The sequence below is a fragment of the Papio anubis genome, chromosome 3 (assembly GCF_008728515.1).
Source record: "Papio anubis isolate 15944 chromosome 3, Panubis1.0, whole genome shotgun sequence".
Classification (NCBI taxonomy): Eukaryota; Metazoa; Chordata; class Mammalia; order Primates; family Cercopithecidae; genus Papio; species Papio anubis.
In genome coordinates, this window is record NC_044978.1 from 13,986,800 (window position 1) to 14,003,407 (window position 16,608).

The 16,608-nt window shown below is 37.4% G+C and overlaps 1 protein-coding gene across 2 annotated transcripts in view; it reads left to right on the top strand.

The window, feature by feature from the left end:
- The window catches only part of GPM6A (glycoprotein M6A), a 374,013-nt gene that overhangs the window by 291,177 nt on the left and 66,228 nt on the right, over positions 1-16,608 (top strand). For both annotated transcript variants that reach the window (XM_017959219.2, XM_003899379.4), the window contains exon 2: positions 14,777-14,969. In XM_017959219.2, the coding sequence (XP_017814708.1) occupies positions 14,777-14,969 (193 nt within the window). The remainder of the gene's footprint in view (positions 1-14,776; positions 14,970-16,608) is intronic.

Genomic DNA, 16,608 nt, shown 5'->3' on the forward strand with positions numbered 1-16,608 from the left:
ATACATTCAGTACAAGTCCAAGTTCACCAGTGACGTTGTTGCATTCTGTTGTATGATGTACACAACAAGAGTTTCTTCTTCTACAAATGTAAGATTGTAGTATAATACACGAAGACTTTTGAATTATCTCTCCAGCAAACTTACAAAAACACTCTTTACAAGTTACTCAGAAAGAAAAATAGGCTCACTTTTTTAAAGAGTTATAGAAGGAAAACACAAAATTGTGTTTTAGCTAACCATTCATTGCCCACATTTCTCATTCTTCATCCCAAAGTAGAAAATTATCATGATTCTGGTATTTCTCTGCAAGCTGGACATGGGGGAGGGTTTGAAGCTAATGACCACTTTTAGATCTGTGTTAGTTGGTTGTTGAGACATGTTTTTCAATCGGATTATTTATTCAACAAATATTAACTGAGCACCTACTATGTGTCAGATATTGTGCTAGAGCATGGGCATGCAGAAATGAACAAAATACAAATTCTTTTCTTTTGATGGAATTTTGCTCTTGTTTCCCAGGCTGGATTGCAGCGGTGTGATCTCAACTCACCGCAACCTCTGCCTCCCGGGTTCAAGCGATTCTCCTGCCTCAGCCTCCCACGTAGCTGTGATAACAGGCATGCGCCACCACACCCGACTAATTTTGCATTTTCAATAGAGACAGGGTTTTTCCATGTTGGTCAGGCTGGTCTCAAACTCCTGACTTAAGGTTATCTGACCGCCTTGGCCTCTCAAAGTGCTGGGATTACAGGTGTGAGCCACCATGCCCAGTCACAAAATACAAATTCTTGACCTCATAGCTTTCATAGTTTGGTAAAGAGATTTAATAATAATAATAATAAAAAAGTCAATAGTAAGATAAACAACACATTGGATGGTGATAAGTGTTATGGGAAAAGAAAGCAATCATTTGGGTGGAAAGTTCAATTTTACAATAGATCAGCTTGTGTCAAACTAAACATGGCTGCAGATTCTACCCCACTGCCATTCAGTCTTCAACTCTTCCTCCCATCCCCTCTCCCGGCTGAATCTGAGCTGCCTGTGATTACTTTGATAATAAAATGTGGCAGAATTATGCAAGTTCTCAGCAGTTCGAGGCATGCTAGCTGAGGTGCCATACTTGCAAGGAAGAAACCATCCTGGACATCCAGCCCAGTCAAGCACTCAGATGACCGCAGACCTATTCACTTTCGGGCTGCATCTGCATGAACAATCCCGAGTGAAAGCTGCCCAGCTGACACCAATAAACCTATAAGATGTGAGAAATTATAATAAATGTCTGCTTTAAGCTAGTACATTTGGGGATGGCTTGTGAGGCAGCAATGGATAACTCAACAAACACACACGAAAGAACAAATGAATGAATGAGTATTTTGAGCCACAGTTTGAAGACTGTGAGAGATCAAACCATGTGAATATTTAGGGGAAGGTCATTTATGTTCATCAGTCCATTCATTACAAGATAAAATGAGGGTTTTAACTGGATTTCCAGACATTATCTGAACAAGCAGAGTATATGCTATCAGAACCCCACAGTTGTATGGAATATGGAGTTCTAGTTTTTTTGTTTTGTTTTGTTTTTGTTTTTGTTTTTTTTTCCTTCCAAGGATTGTTTTTCTACATCAGAACCATGTCTCCACCTGACTGTTCCCTCACCCTGGGGGCTTATTTATCACAGTCAGAAGAGTATGGTTCTACTCATAATAGAAGCAATTAACTTCTCCGCCTTAGGGAAACAAGTTTAATTAATCAAAACATTCTTGCTAAGTCATGTTGACCAGTACAGAATGTTCTGTAATTAGTAATATATTTCTAAAAAAACCGATCTGAATGTTAAATATTAATCTTAATAAACATTTTCATGATGGCATTTTAAAAATAAAAATGTCATCATTCTTCTGAAAAATTCATCATAAATAGGCTTTCATGTACTCTGGCAGTATCTACTGTCAATAACCACTTGAGAAATTGCCTAACTATAATTATAGCTATTTCATATGAGCTGTGGAGATCACACCAGGCAATGCATTGAAAGTCTTGGTGACCAGGTATGGTGGCTCTCCCCTGTAATCCCAACACTTTGGGAGGCTGAGGCAAGAGAATCCCTTGAGTCCTGGAGGTCGAGGCTACAGTGAGCTAGGTCACACCACTGCACTCCAGCCTGGGCACAGACTGAAAGCCTGTCTCTAAAATACAAAAATAAAAACAAACAAAAAAGTCTTGATATTGTTTCTGATGCCTTGGAACTGTTAAAAAAAAATCTGTTTTGTTGAGATAAATAGCTATAAACTGTATATGTTGTTTAAGCATTTGTTCAGTTTTTTAGAGTAATTCCTTCTTAATCTTTTTATTACATGCATATCCTAGTTTATCAAATACTTTAAAGGATTCAGGGCATCTCATGTGATTTTATAGAATACTGCATGACTTGCATATCTTGCAGCATCAGAATCAACTGAAGAACTTGATAAAACCCCACAAGATTCTCAACACAGGGGATCAAAAAATCTCTATTTTTGACAGCGTCCCTGGTGATTTTGATACCCATCCACAAATAAGTAGCTACCAAAAAAATTAAAAGATACTATTAAATAGAAATATGATGGCAGACGTTTAAATTTTCACAGAAGGACTCAAAGACAAAAAAAATCTATGACAGGTAGAACAAAAAGACAAAAAAATCAAAATTGGAGAGAAAAGATAAGCAACTTAGAAGATCAGACAAGGAAAACCAACAACCACTATCAAATATAATGAGATTCAACAAAAAATGCAGAGAAAATCCTCCTCCATTGTGTACTACAGGATACAAAAATGCCTTTGAACGTTGTGGATTTTTTCTTGTTTAAAGACGTTTCTTTTTTAAATTTGTAACTGATTTGTTTAAGCAGAGTATTATAGCCGTGACTACAATGTTTAAGATGAAAACCTGTCCTTTGAGTTTATTTTTGGTAATGCTATTTTGTTCTTAAAGATTCAAGTATTTACTTTGACTCTATGCTCTGTTTAGGCCAGGACATATTTAAATAAGATGTTAATAAATATTTAACAATATTTAAGGATTATGTGAGCTATATTCTAAAAGGCTTTAAAAATAGAGATTATCAGGCCGGGCTTGGTGGCTCACACCTGTAATCTCAGCACTTTGGGAGGCCGGGGCGAGCATATCACGAGGTCAGGAGTTCAAGACTAGCCTGACCAATATGGTGAAACCCCGTCTCTACTAAAAACACAGAAATTAGCCGGATGTTGTGGTGCGCACCTGTAGTTCCAGCTAATCAGGAGGCTGAGGCAGGAGAATGGCTTGAAGTCGGGAGGTGGAGGTTGCAGTGAGCCAAGATTGTGCCACTACACTACAGCCTGGGTGACAGAGGGAGATTCCTTATTAAAAAAAAAAAAAAATACAGATTATCATGTCATTCGTTAAAGGGTTAACTATTACAGAGTATGTTTGCTAAACATTTTACAGTATAAAGTCTTCCTCAGAAGCCCAGTTTTGAAATATTCTTACTCATCTTTATGGCGTGTCATACTTTATGCCAAGAAGCTTTTTAGTCTACTATTCTTTGGAAAATTTTGAACTCCAAGCCCATGGCCACTGATTCTGATGTGCTGATGAACACTGCAATCCGGGCTACACCAACTGGACACTAAGGATATCACAATACTGGATGTTTTCATAGGATGTTTTCTGGAATTTTTCTACAAGGTGCCAGAATTTCCTAATTTTATTTCTCACTGTTATACAGGCTCAAACAGAGTAGAGACCATATTTTATTTTTATCACTTCTGTATACACAGTGTATAGAAGAAATAGGTGCTCAAGAAACATTCTCTGAATATTGATGTAGTGATTCCGTACCCCTGCTGCTAGCTGGGCATAGAAAAAAGGAGTGAGCATGTGAAATAAACTTACTACAGTCAGGTCTTGATTTAATTGTTCTCTTATTTCTACCCAAGGGACATGTTTCCCTCAATGTTAGGATAAGAGAAAGTCAGGTTGGCCTCACTCCACTAATATTTCCATAGACACAAAAAGGTCTTAAGGCTAACTTAGAACTGTTCCAAGTTTTCAGAAAAAGTCCTCTAAATAAAAGCATTTGCTTTAAATTTAGCTGAAAGCACTTCTCGTTCCCCTTCTCTGATGATGACTTTTTCTAAGACACTTATTGTCCATGACCCCAATTGCTCTATTCCTCCTTTATTAATTTGGAGCACTCTGAGGGCACGAGCCAGCATCAGGCCTCCTGTCTCTGCCATAGTGTGGCCGTGGGGCAGCAGGAGGTAGTGGGGGCTGTAAGAGCTACAGGAAGGGAGGGATTCAGGCCCAGAAGCAAACTCAGTGAGTCCTATCAATCTACAGACTCAGGCCCTTAACTCTAGGAAACTGTTTTATATCAATTATTCAGTAATTTGCTAATCTTCATTTTCACTGCTTTATTGATGAATCTCATTATATTCTATTGTGGTGGTTGTTCTTCCTTGTCTGATCTTCTAAGTTGCTTATCTTTTCTCGCCAGTTTCCATCTTTTGTCTGTTTGTTCTACTTTGTCATAGATTTCTTTGTGTGTGTGTGTGTGTGTGTGTGTGTGTGTGTCTTTAAACTGTGAAAATGTAAACTTCTGCTATATTTCCATTTAATAATAGCTTTTAATTTTATTGCAGTTGCCTATTTAGAGCATCTATTTATTGTAGGAAAACACCGTTCTTGTCACATGACCAGGAAAGATTAGGCTAGCAGACACGTATAAGGGTGATGAGTAGAATTAATTGAGAGAAAAGGAAAAAGAAAATATAACTCAGCAAAGTGAGATGGACTCCTGATAAAAGGCTCCCCACTTTACCAAATGAATCTCCTGGTTACCACACAGGGACAGAAGAGGCCAGCCTCCCCACCCCTGACCCAAACCAGCGAGAACTTCCGAGGCCCAACTCCGTCCTCCCAATACTCAAGCCAGCTATTCTCTGGGGAGCCCTTTTTACTTGGTTGCCTCATATTCTTATTTTAGTTAGAAAGAAATACATCCATTTTGTTTAGAACGCAATATATTTTGTAATATTCTAAAGAAATATATAAAAATATACATATATGTATTTGTATATACACAAATATATGTATATAAATAAATAAATATACACATACACATATGTGTGTATATATACATATGTATATATATTTGGTGTGCCAGTATGCCCTTTGTAAACTCTCTTCAGCTGCCTGCTTTATCTCTCATTTCTTGGAATTTCATTTGCTTATTTTTTTTGGTTTCCATTCTTCCAAGTTGGAGGCATTCCTCAAATACCTAGTGGTTGTCTCTTTCTAATTAAGAGTTACCAGTAGTATGGTAGACTAAATAGCAAGAAAATCTTTTTTGTTCCCAAACAATTGAAGTTTGGAAACAAATACGTTTGTGTATTTAAAATATAGGTGCAATTAAAATATAATTACTTATATATGTACACATATATGTACACACTGATGTACTGTCAAGAGAGTGAGCAAAACCCTCAGTGGCCAAAAATAAAGTTAAAGGAGAAGTTCAGGGAGCTAAGCAAGAAAGCACTGCAGGCAGCAGCAGGTCCTGGGTCATTTTCATATTCCTGGTTTCCTTGCGCTTCACACTGGGTGTCCTGGTAATATAGGTTAGGAAACAGAGGTGAGTTCAGCCCGAGACTGGAGGTCAAGTTGGCACACACAGCATAAGGGTCAGGACTCTAAAGGACTCCGTGAAAGGCTGAGCCAGGAAAACAAAATTAAACAAAGCAAAAAATTACAGAAAAATAATAATAACAAAAGTTGTGTGTAAGGCAGAAAGGGAAAATTTACATATTTTATACCTTGAGTGAGTTGACAGGGAAAATATGTCTCCTGAGAATCTGGTACCACAGGCCAGCTCTCCTGTGAGTTGGCGATCTAAATTTCTGCTGCTTTCAGAAACTGAGAAACTCAAATCTACGATTTAATTTAAAGGAAGTCACTATACATTTCAGAGGACTGGCATCCTATAGACCATATTCTCTAACAATAATGCAATAAATATATGAACAGTTAACATACAGAAAATTTAAAAAGCTTTCATATTTGAAAACCAAAATAAATAATCCAAGGAAAAAAATGACATATGTCAAAAAGAGATCTCAATAAACTTTAGAGAATACTTAAAACTGAACAAGAATGAAAAGTTTGCATATCAGAACTTGTGGAATTCACTCAAATCAGAATTAGAAGGTAACTTTATGGGGTTAAATATTTTTATTAGAGAAAAGTCCAAAGAGCAATGAGCTCAGCATCCATTTTTCCACATTAAAACATTAGAAAATGTATAGGAAAATGTACCCAAAGAAAATAAAGGAAAAAAGTTAATCAAAAAATAGAAATTAATGAAGCAAAGTAATCATACCAAAAAAAGTTTCTTTGAAAAGAATAATCATGTTGGAAAGCCTTCAGCTTTACTTGCTATGATAGCCATTAGTGCTGTTTGCTAAGTTTTGTAGTTCCCTGTCTTCTGGAAAGATAGCAGAATTGCACTTTTTGGTCTTTGTATTTGAGAGGCAGGAAAGTGACTCTTTCTACCCACTGGGCTTAGAAATGACGTGTACTACCTAGAGCCTAGAATACTTGATTGCCAAAGTGAGATTTCCCTGGTGTTTTTATTCTGATACCATGACTAGCAGTGTTCAAGACGGTTTTCCTTTATCAACCTGAGTTTCTGAATGGCTATAATGGGAAGAGATCCCCACTATGAAGCTGGGAAGGAAATATTGTAGACTTACTGAAAAATAAAATATGATGTTTAAAGTCATTGGAATTTTTATTTTATTCTATCTTTTTATTTTTTTTTTTTGAGATGGAGTCTCGCTCTGTCGCCCAGGCTGGAGTGCAGTGGCACGATCTCAGCTCACTGCAACTTCCACCTCCCAGGTTGAAGTGATTCTCCTGCCTCAACCTCCTGAGTAGCTGGGATTACAGGCGAGCACCACCATGCTTGGCTAATTTTTATGTTTTTAGTAGAGATGGGGTTTCACCATGTTGGCCAGGCTGCTCCCAAACGCCTGACCTCATGATCCACTCGCCTCCGCCTCCCAAAGTTCTGGGATTACAGGCTTGAGCCACTGTGCCAGGCCTGTTTGTTTTAATAGCAAACATAAAGTATAAAACATAGGTTGTCTTGGTTGATGCTTTTTAAGAAGAGAGAAAGGAAGAAAAGAAAGACAGAGAGAGAAAGAGGGAAAACTAAAGAGAGAGGCCCACATAGAGAGAGACAGAGAGAGAGAGAGAGAGAGAGAGAGAGAAAGCGGACAGATGGAGGGAAAGAAAAACCAAAAGGGAGGAGAGAGAGAGGAGAAGATGGAGGAAGGAAAGAAGGAATGAAATAAAAAAGAAAGAATTAAAATCATTGGAGAAGACCAAAGGATATATGTTCAGATGATGAATGCATTAAAAATAGTGTTTAAAATGTTATATACAACTTAATGAGAAAATTTATATCTTTTATGAAGTTTACATATGCTTATAGAAATTGAATTTAGCAAACAGACTTAAGAAGAAATAGAATACTTGAATCACTCTATAAACATCAGCAAATTAGATCAGCAGTTTAAATTCTTCCCATAAAATACACAAGTGGACTGGTTGGTTTTACTGGTTGTTCTACCAAATATTTACTGTGCAGGTAATTACAACTTTATTCAGACTCTCCCAGGGCATTGGAAAAAGGGATCACTTTACGAGGCTGGTATAAAATTCCTTACAAAACAAGAAAGCAAAAATTTGTTGTCAATGACATTCATTAACATATTGATGACCCTATAACTTCACCTATTATATTCTAACCTCTCCTTGTGTGCCTTTGTCTCTACCTCAATCTATCTTGCCACCACTGGTCTCTTAAATTTTCCTCAGATACTCTAGACACACATTTGCCTCAAGGCATTGACATTTAGTTTCCCTCTGTTTGAAACCTTCTCTCAGGAGTTGGAGACCAGCCTGGCCAACATAGTGAAACCCCATGTCTACTGAAAATACAAAAAACTAGCTGGGTGTGGTGGCGGGCATCTGTAATCCTAGCTACTAGGGAGGCTGAGGTAGGAGCATCGCTTGAACCCAGGAGGCAGAGGCTGCAGTGAGCCAAGATCACACCATTGCACTCCAGCCTGGGCAACAAGAGCAAAACTCCATATCAAAATAAATAAATAAATAAATAAAAATAAAAACTAAAATTAAAAAATAAAAAGAAAAGAAACTTTCTCCCAGATAGCCTCTTGGATGGTCCCTTTGCCTCCTCCAGACCTTTTCACAAATGTCAACACAGTTATGCCTTCCCTAGCCTCTTTATTGGAAGTTGAAACTGATATTCCAATACTCCCTAATCCCACCTCTTTTTTTAGGGTTCCTTCTTTGAACTTTCACAATCTCACCTGTATTTCTTGAGTGTCTTGTTTATAATCTTGCTCGCACCTCTACAATGAGAGCAGAGATTTTCACTGATTTTGTTTACTTCTAAAGTCTCAGCAATTAGCATAGTGTCTGACACCTGGTGAGGGCTCAATAACTCTTGGATAAATTGATAAATGCAAAAGTATTGAACAAAGTTAGCATGACAAATTTAGTGATTTATTTTTAAAAACCCAGTGGCGCCATTGTTTTTTTTTTTTTTCCTCATGAATGCATGTGTAACTTACATTAGAAAAATTTATTGAAACGTCAGATAAAAAGAAGAAAAAAGAATTATTTTACCAGGTGGGAAGCGTGTGATATAATTTAAAACAAGAGACCATATTTAACCAATAAAACAACAGCAAGCATCAAACTTAATGGTAAAAGCATAAGTATTATCTATAATATCAGGATCACAAAAGATACCTTTTCACATTATTTTTAATCTCCTCTCTGTATTTTATCCAATAGCATAAGACAATAAAAAGATAAATTAAAAGGTACACGTATTGAAAAGAAAGAAATAAAGCTCAAAATTTTCACAGATGGTATGATTACCAACCTAAATTTAAAATAATCCACAAACTCAAAATAATTCATAGAATCAATGAAAGAATTTTAAAGTTTGTGGGTAAAAAAATAATATCTAAATTACATAAATAATTTATACAAATGGAAAAAGACCAATCAGAATCCCAATGAGTTAATTTGTATAATCAGACAAACTGTTTTAAAAATTGATTGGTAAAGTAAAAGGGCAATGACTAGCCATGACCTTCATGAAGAAAATGAATTGGTTGAGGCAATTTCCTCCACAAATCAAAACATACTATAAGGCAGTGTGGCATTGGCCCAGCTGTTACTGGAAAGGGGTTCCCATCTAGACCCCAAGAGAGGGTTCTTGGATCTTGAGCAAGAAGAAATTCGGGGCGAGCGCATAGAGTAAAGTGAAAGGAAGTTTATTAAGAAAGTAAAGGGATATAGAGTGGTTACTCTCCATAGACAGAGCAGAAGCTTGAGCTGCATTATCAAGGATACTTACTGTTACTTCTTGATTATATGCTAAACAAGGGGTGGATAATTCATGAGTTTTTGGGGAAAGGGGTGAGCAATTCTTGGAACTGATGGTTCCTCCCCTTTTTAGACCATATAGGGTAACCTCATGACTGCCATGGCATTTGTAAACTGTCATAGCACTGGTGGGAATGCCTCAGAGCATGTTAATGCATTATAATTAGCATATAATGACCCATAAGGATGACCAGAGGTCACTCTTGTTGCCATCTTGGTTTTGGTGAGTTTTAGCAGGCTTCCTTACTACACACTGTTTTATCAGCAAGGTCTTTATGACCTGTATTTTGCGCTGACCTACTCTCTCATCCTGTGGGTTAGAATGCCTAACCCACTGGATATGCAGTCCAGCAGGTCTCAGCCTTATTTCACCCGGCCCTTATTCAAGATGGAGTTGCTTTGGTTCAAACACCTCTGACACAAGGACAGAGAAATAGACTAATAGGACAGAATAGACAGCCATCAAACAGATCTATACCTCTCTAGACACTTGATAATGACAAAGATGACATAGGTCAGGAGAAAAGGAATTAGCTGTCTGGTAAATAATATTAGGAAAAATGTATCAATGAGTCAATTGTCAGGTTGAGAAATCTCACTTCTCAACCTGTCAATCACTTTTCCAGAATCCACAATTGCATTGGCCTCTCTTCTTTGTTGTCTATCTCTCCTGGTCTTTTTCTTATTGGTTTAGGTTCTTTTCCCTTTATTTGTTTTGATGCAGTTTGTGACGTGAGCAAAAGCAAAGGCATGTGTTTGACTTCACAATGTTTAAATGGAAATAAATTAATCAATGTCTTTTTAAAAAGTCAGTATCTTCTTTAAAAAATAACATATCTTAACAGCTTCTATTTTCTTTGAAATTGTTGTATTAGTACAAGTCCATCTATAACTTCACTAATCTTTGGGCAAATGCTAATGTTTCAGAGGGTGTGTTGAACATCTCATAACTCTTTTAATATTTGTTTTCATGTTAAAGCTGAAGGCACAGTATTATTTCATTTTGGAAAGTATAACCAGAAAATGGATATGAGAAATACCTCTTTGTGTGTATAGGTAGTGACTAGAACATGTAAATTCGGTATTCCCTATTTGACCCATCAGTTCAATTTGAGAATTAATGGGCCCATTTTTATTATAATATCTAGCGTTGAAAATGTTTCCTGTTCAAAATAATCTTTATCATTTTACTAGAGAGTTTCTCAAGAAAAAAATATCTTCTGCAGCACCAGCACTCCACTTACTATGCCTTCACTAATATTCATTTAATAGAGTGGTTTTTCATTTGCATTTCAGTGAAAACGTGGTACTGGGGGCATAGGATCCGCAGCCTTAAAGGGTGATTGTTGGGAACCTATCCGGGGCCCAGGGACAGGGTTGCTATGGCAACTCTGCTGCTCAGCCAAGGCTGTTCCTCTCTGTGGGTGGAAAGAAGCTCCCCTGCCAGCAACTATGTGGGATCCTGGCAGCTGGAGAGAATACTGAAATAATGCGCTGCTTCCCCAGATGGGAGCTCTGAGAGTCTTCTTTGAACACGGATAGGCAGCTCAGGCTCTGTGGAAGAGTGGGGATAGTCAGGATCTAGCCCATTACAAGCGTGATATGTGTATGATGAAATACTTAAGATTTCTTCCTTTGAATAGAAGTTTCACGGAGGATGGGGTCTTAAGTCAAAAGATGCTAGCTTAACTTCACAGGAGTGCAAGTTTAGAGGAATTTGCATTTGCTGTAAAAGTAATATGATTCTGAGAAATTTAAACAGTATCATTTAAATAGAGTAAAGAGACCTTACACTCATTTGGAAATGCACGTTATCTCAGGCTTGTCAATTTGGGTTGACCCAGTTTTAGAATTTATCTTGGGCTTTTCTTTCTAAATTTGAAAGCCAGTACTCAATTGAAGTTATACTTGATGCTCTGTTGCAGCAACTCCAGTATCCCCCTTGCAGCTACAGAGCATAGTGTGGAGGCTAGAAGTGGTCCATTTAAAGTAGAGTGGAGACAATGAGAAATAAGTGAAACCGACCCTGAATTAATATTTAAATTAATCAGAAGTCCCCAGAAGTGGGTTTGGTGGTCAGTCATGAGCTTACCACTTTATCTGCTCCTGAGCTATTCTGATTGTGATTTAGTCTTTACTCAGTTATTAACTTTAGGCTCTAGAATCCAGCAAAGGCAGTTCCCACCCAGGCATTCTGTGTTTGAACTCTTTATATATGAACTGACTCTATTTTGAACAGTTTTGTGAAACATGTTCATCTATCTGGTTTTTATACTTCTGATTGTCTATAGTAGAAATATCCCACAACCACATCAAATGCTTCGAGAAGAGCGAAAGACAGAAATCACAGATGAATAGGATTTGAAATCATGAGACTATGTGGTATACTGGCCAAAAATAGGGATAGCTCTACTTTGGGCTGGCACTAAGTTTTTTATTATTATTTTTAAATAATCAGTGAGGTAGAAATTGTAGAACAACAAGAGACAGAATAGTTCAAAGATTTTTCTGCCACCCTGTTAATCTCCACCCAAAACTGTGTTCAGTGACATTCAGATACTACACACATTGGTTTTAGCCATCTGCTGGTGAAATGTCTTCCTATTACATGAAGTTTCAAGCTGTTCTAACATTTTCTACTTCCCCACATTGTGTGTGTGTGTGTGCACACGCGCGTGCATGCACGTGTGGGGGATGTGTGTGTGGGTGTGTGTGATGGGTGTTGGGGGAGGAATGTTCAAGAAACAATTTTGCCTGCACAAACAACAGCTACTGAAATGGGAAGGTGTTCAGACTCCTTTTTTTAACCTCCTCTGGGGCAGATGGGATGGACTAGAATTCTCAAGAAGGCCAGTTCAGTGAGCAGCATTAAAAATAGCCGACTAGCTCAATCTCTCAATATAAACTTAGTTCTCACAGGAACTTTGCAATTATCATATGCTTCATATGTTGCTATATGCATCTATGCCTTCTAGATAAAGTGTTCACGGATCTTCCTATGACTTAAGCACAATAAGAATCCATTTTTAAATCCTGTTTGTCATTTGTTTCTGAAGAAAAAGGAAAAGTCATTAATTATCTGAGGGGCTTCAGCATTACAAAGACAGATTTGATCAAGAATTTTCATAAGGAGGAAATCTTTGGCATGAGGATATGTGTGTGTATCTGAGGCGTGGGGTGGCTAGAGGTGGGTGCATGTGGAACCTAGGTCAACCTTGCAAGTACCCTTAGCCTGTCAGTCCTCTTACCTAAATTCTCCTTTATCAGTTGTGGCTGTCACATAGTGCCTCATCAATATTTCTTCCTGCAAAATATATACACTTAAGCATTTCTAGTTAATTTCTTAGAAGATATCTAGAAAAAGCCTAGGAAATTGTGACCTTTATTTTGAATATTTACCATCGTTTTCTGATGTCTCAGTTTAAATGATTAAAGCTGTGTTTTAATAAGTAAAAGTGATGAGACTTCAAAAAGCAAAAGTGACCACGATGGCTAAAGAATTTCTGACAACTACATGACAGCACAGTAATAGTTCACATTAATAATAGTTAAATTAGGCTGGGTGTGGGGGCTTACACTTGTAAACCCAGCACGTTGGGAGGCTGGGGTGGGTGGATCAGGGGTTTGAGACCAGCCTGGCCAACATGGCAAAACCTTGTCTCTACTAAAAAGACAAAAATTAGCCAGTGATGCGTTTCAGTGTCCCAGCTACTTGAGAGGCTGAGGCAAGAGAATCGCTTGAACCCAGGAGGCGGAGGCTGCATTGAACTGAAATCGCACCACTGCAGTCCAGCCTGGGTGACAGAGCGAGACTCCGTCCCCCACTCCCACCCCCCCAAAAATAATAAATTACATCTAATAATGACAGATAACACGTAGTGAGTAGTTACTCTATGTCAAGCACTATTTTTTTTATATTAACTCATTTAATCCTCATGAGAACCATATGAGAGAAATTCTCTTATTGTCACATTTTTAAAGATGATAAGCTCAAAAGAATAAATTTGGCAAAAACCACACAGCGATCGGTGTGTCCAACGTGCTCTCGTTTGCTGTGCCAGTGTCTTTCTCATTGTTTTTAAACCATGAGTGATACCAAGAAGTAGGTTTTCATTATGAGTCACTACTCAAATATCATATAGGAGTACTGAAGTCAAAAGAGTCAAAAGTAATTTCCCTTACTACATAACATGCATTCAGATATTGTCTCTTCCAGTCTCTGCCACTTTTAATATTTGCTGGTCAAAGTTCAGTAAGTTTTGAGGTCAGGAGTTCAAGACCAGCCTGACCAACATGGTGAAACCCTGTCTCTACTAAAAATACAAAAAAAAATTAGTGGGAAATGGAGGTGCGTGCCCTTAGTTCTAGCTACTTGGGAGGCTGAGGCAGGAGAATCTCTTGAACCTGGAAAGCAGAGATTGCAGTGAGCTGAGATTGTGCCTCTGCACTCCAACCTGGGCAACAGAGCCAGACTCTCTCACAAAAAAAGGAAAAAAAAAAAAAAAAGAAGAAAAAAACACTTCACTAAGTTGACTTCACAATATACTAACAGGCTTCAACTTACTGTCTGAGAAATTGGTTAATGAGTACAAAAACACACTTATGTAAGAAGAATAAATTCTAACATTCAATAGCACAGTAGGAAAATTATAGTTAAAAATAATCTATTGTATATTTCAAAATAGCTAGAAGAGATGAATCGCAATGTTCCTGACACAAAGAAAACATAAATATTTTAGGCGGTGGATATCCCAGTTACCCCGATTTTATAATTATACATTATAAACATGTATCAAAATATCTCATGTATCCCCAAAACATGTACAACTATGACACATCAATAAAAAAATCTGTTACAAAAAAAGAAAAATACAGATACATGGAGTGCAAAAGAATAAATACCATTGAAATGAAACCATAAGCATGTAACATTTGAGAGCAATAAATTCAAAATGGATTGCTACGCATGCAACTATGGTGAAGATTAATTATTATAGAAAGTCTGAGTTGGGAAGGAACGGCTTCTCTGGGTTTTGCAGTAGATGAGGAAGACATCAGTCATAGGAAACATTCTCTTATTTGTGGAGGATGGGTTTATAATTAAGGAATTTGATCTTAGTATCCTTCAACATACTCTAGGACTTGATTTATATGTTTGACCTGGTATTATCAGTGCAAATATACTTTCCCATAGTGCTGAAGTTTGAAAACAAAATTTTAAATTAGATTAACAAAAATATGAATTTCTCCCTTTGTGATCTTCTACAGGGTGTTTTGAATGCTGTATCAAATGCCTGGGAGGCATTCCCTATGCTTCTCTGATTGCCACCATCCTGCTCTATGCGGGTGTTGCCCTGTTCTGTGGCTGCGGTCATGAAGCACTTTCTGGAACTGTCAACATTCTGCAAACCTACTTTGAGATGGCAAGAACTGCTGGAGACACACTGGATGTTTTTACCATGTAAGTCACTCTAGTATTTCTTGTTATTTTTGCAGTGTATATATTTACACTTCTGTGTGTTAAATAAGTGGGGCCTACAGTTAAATGAGGTGATGATATAAATGAAACCACTCTTAGGGCATACATGATTCAGAAGGGTAATCATGATTCATAATTGCCTTTACAGTCAATAGAAGGCATGTAGCACAGGATCAGAGGCCGACTGAATCAGGGCTTAACCAATGCTTTAAATGTAAAGTTGTATTCAAAATTTGGTTACCATTAAGTGGAATTCTGGCACTTTTCTTGCTCTTCTAATTTGAACAGAGGCTGTTCTATTAGAATAGTGCCAGGTACAAATCTGGCCCTTGCTACTAACTTTAGGAAAATCACCAAAGCTCCATGGGTGCTCCCACCTTTAAAAGAAATAAACTCAGCCCTGGGGTATGGTATCTTACTGTTGCTGCCTCACAGAAATGATATAAATATTGTGCAAAGTTCTTATTGTCTTCCGTAAAAGAGTAAATCATAAGAAATCGAGCAACCTTTTTTTTCAAACACCAATTATACTTTTCTCTCATAGAATGTAAAACTCCTAAGATCACTATATTATGATTATGTTAAAATAACTTTTTTAGAAAAGTAACTTAAACAGTCTGAAAATTAGTTTGCTGTTGAAATTTCAGCTCCTTATTGGAGAATATAGAGAACAAAGGTTTGGGATTGAATTATAGAAACATTTATTTCTAAATAAGTTACTAACTGAGATAATTTATTCAGTGATTTTTATGCCTACAAAAAGAAAATAATTTATTACAGTTTGTTTGTAATCCCAGCTGATAATAAACTTGTCTCCTGGGCCCTTATAGCTTTTGTTATAACTTCTTGTGTTTATTTCATGCTGTTTGATACCTGTGTTTGTAAAGTTCTTCATGTTCTTTTATTTTGTCATTCTAAATAAACTCAAACATTCTTAATGTATATACATTTTTTAACTAATATGATGCTTTTAGATTTACAAATCTGAGTGGATATCTGGATGCTTAGTGTAGCTTTGCTTTTTAATCTTATTATTCCATCTAAAAGAGCTTGATCACAATTCTCATCTATGCAGGGCAATTCCTGTTGACCTGGTGTAATTATAACCTAAGATCCTACTCTGAAAAAACACTTGGTCAACCCAGACAACTTTTTTTTTAGACGGAGTCTCGCTCTGTCGCCCAGGCTGCAGTGCAGTGGTGCGATCTCGGCTCACTGCAAGCTCGGCCTCCTGGGTTTAGGCCATTCTCCTGCCTCAGCCTCCCAAGTAGCTGGGACTACAGGCGCCCGCCACCATGCCCAGCTAATTTTTTGTATTTTTTTAGTAGAGACGGGTTTCACTGCATTAGCCAAGAGGTTCTCGATCTCCTGACCTCGTGATCCGCCCGCCTAGGCCTCCCAAAGTGCTGGGATTACAGGCGTGAGCCACTGCACCCGGCCAACCCAGACAATTTTTTAGGTAGAAGACAACTTTTCTCCAACTACAATATCAGGAATGTATCATATTGCTAAATTTCTTATTTCCATCAGGTACAGGCAGATTATCTTGAACAAGGTATTTTTCAAAGTAATTTTCATAAATTTTTTCCATAAAAGTATATTTCAAAGTATTTTTTATACA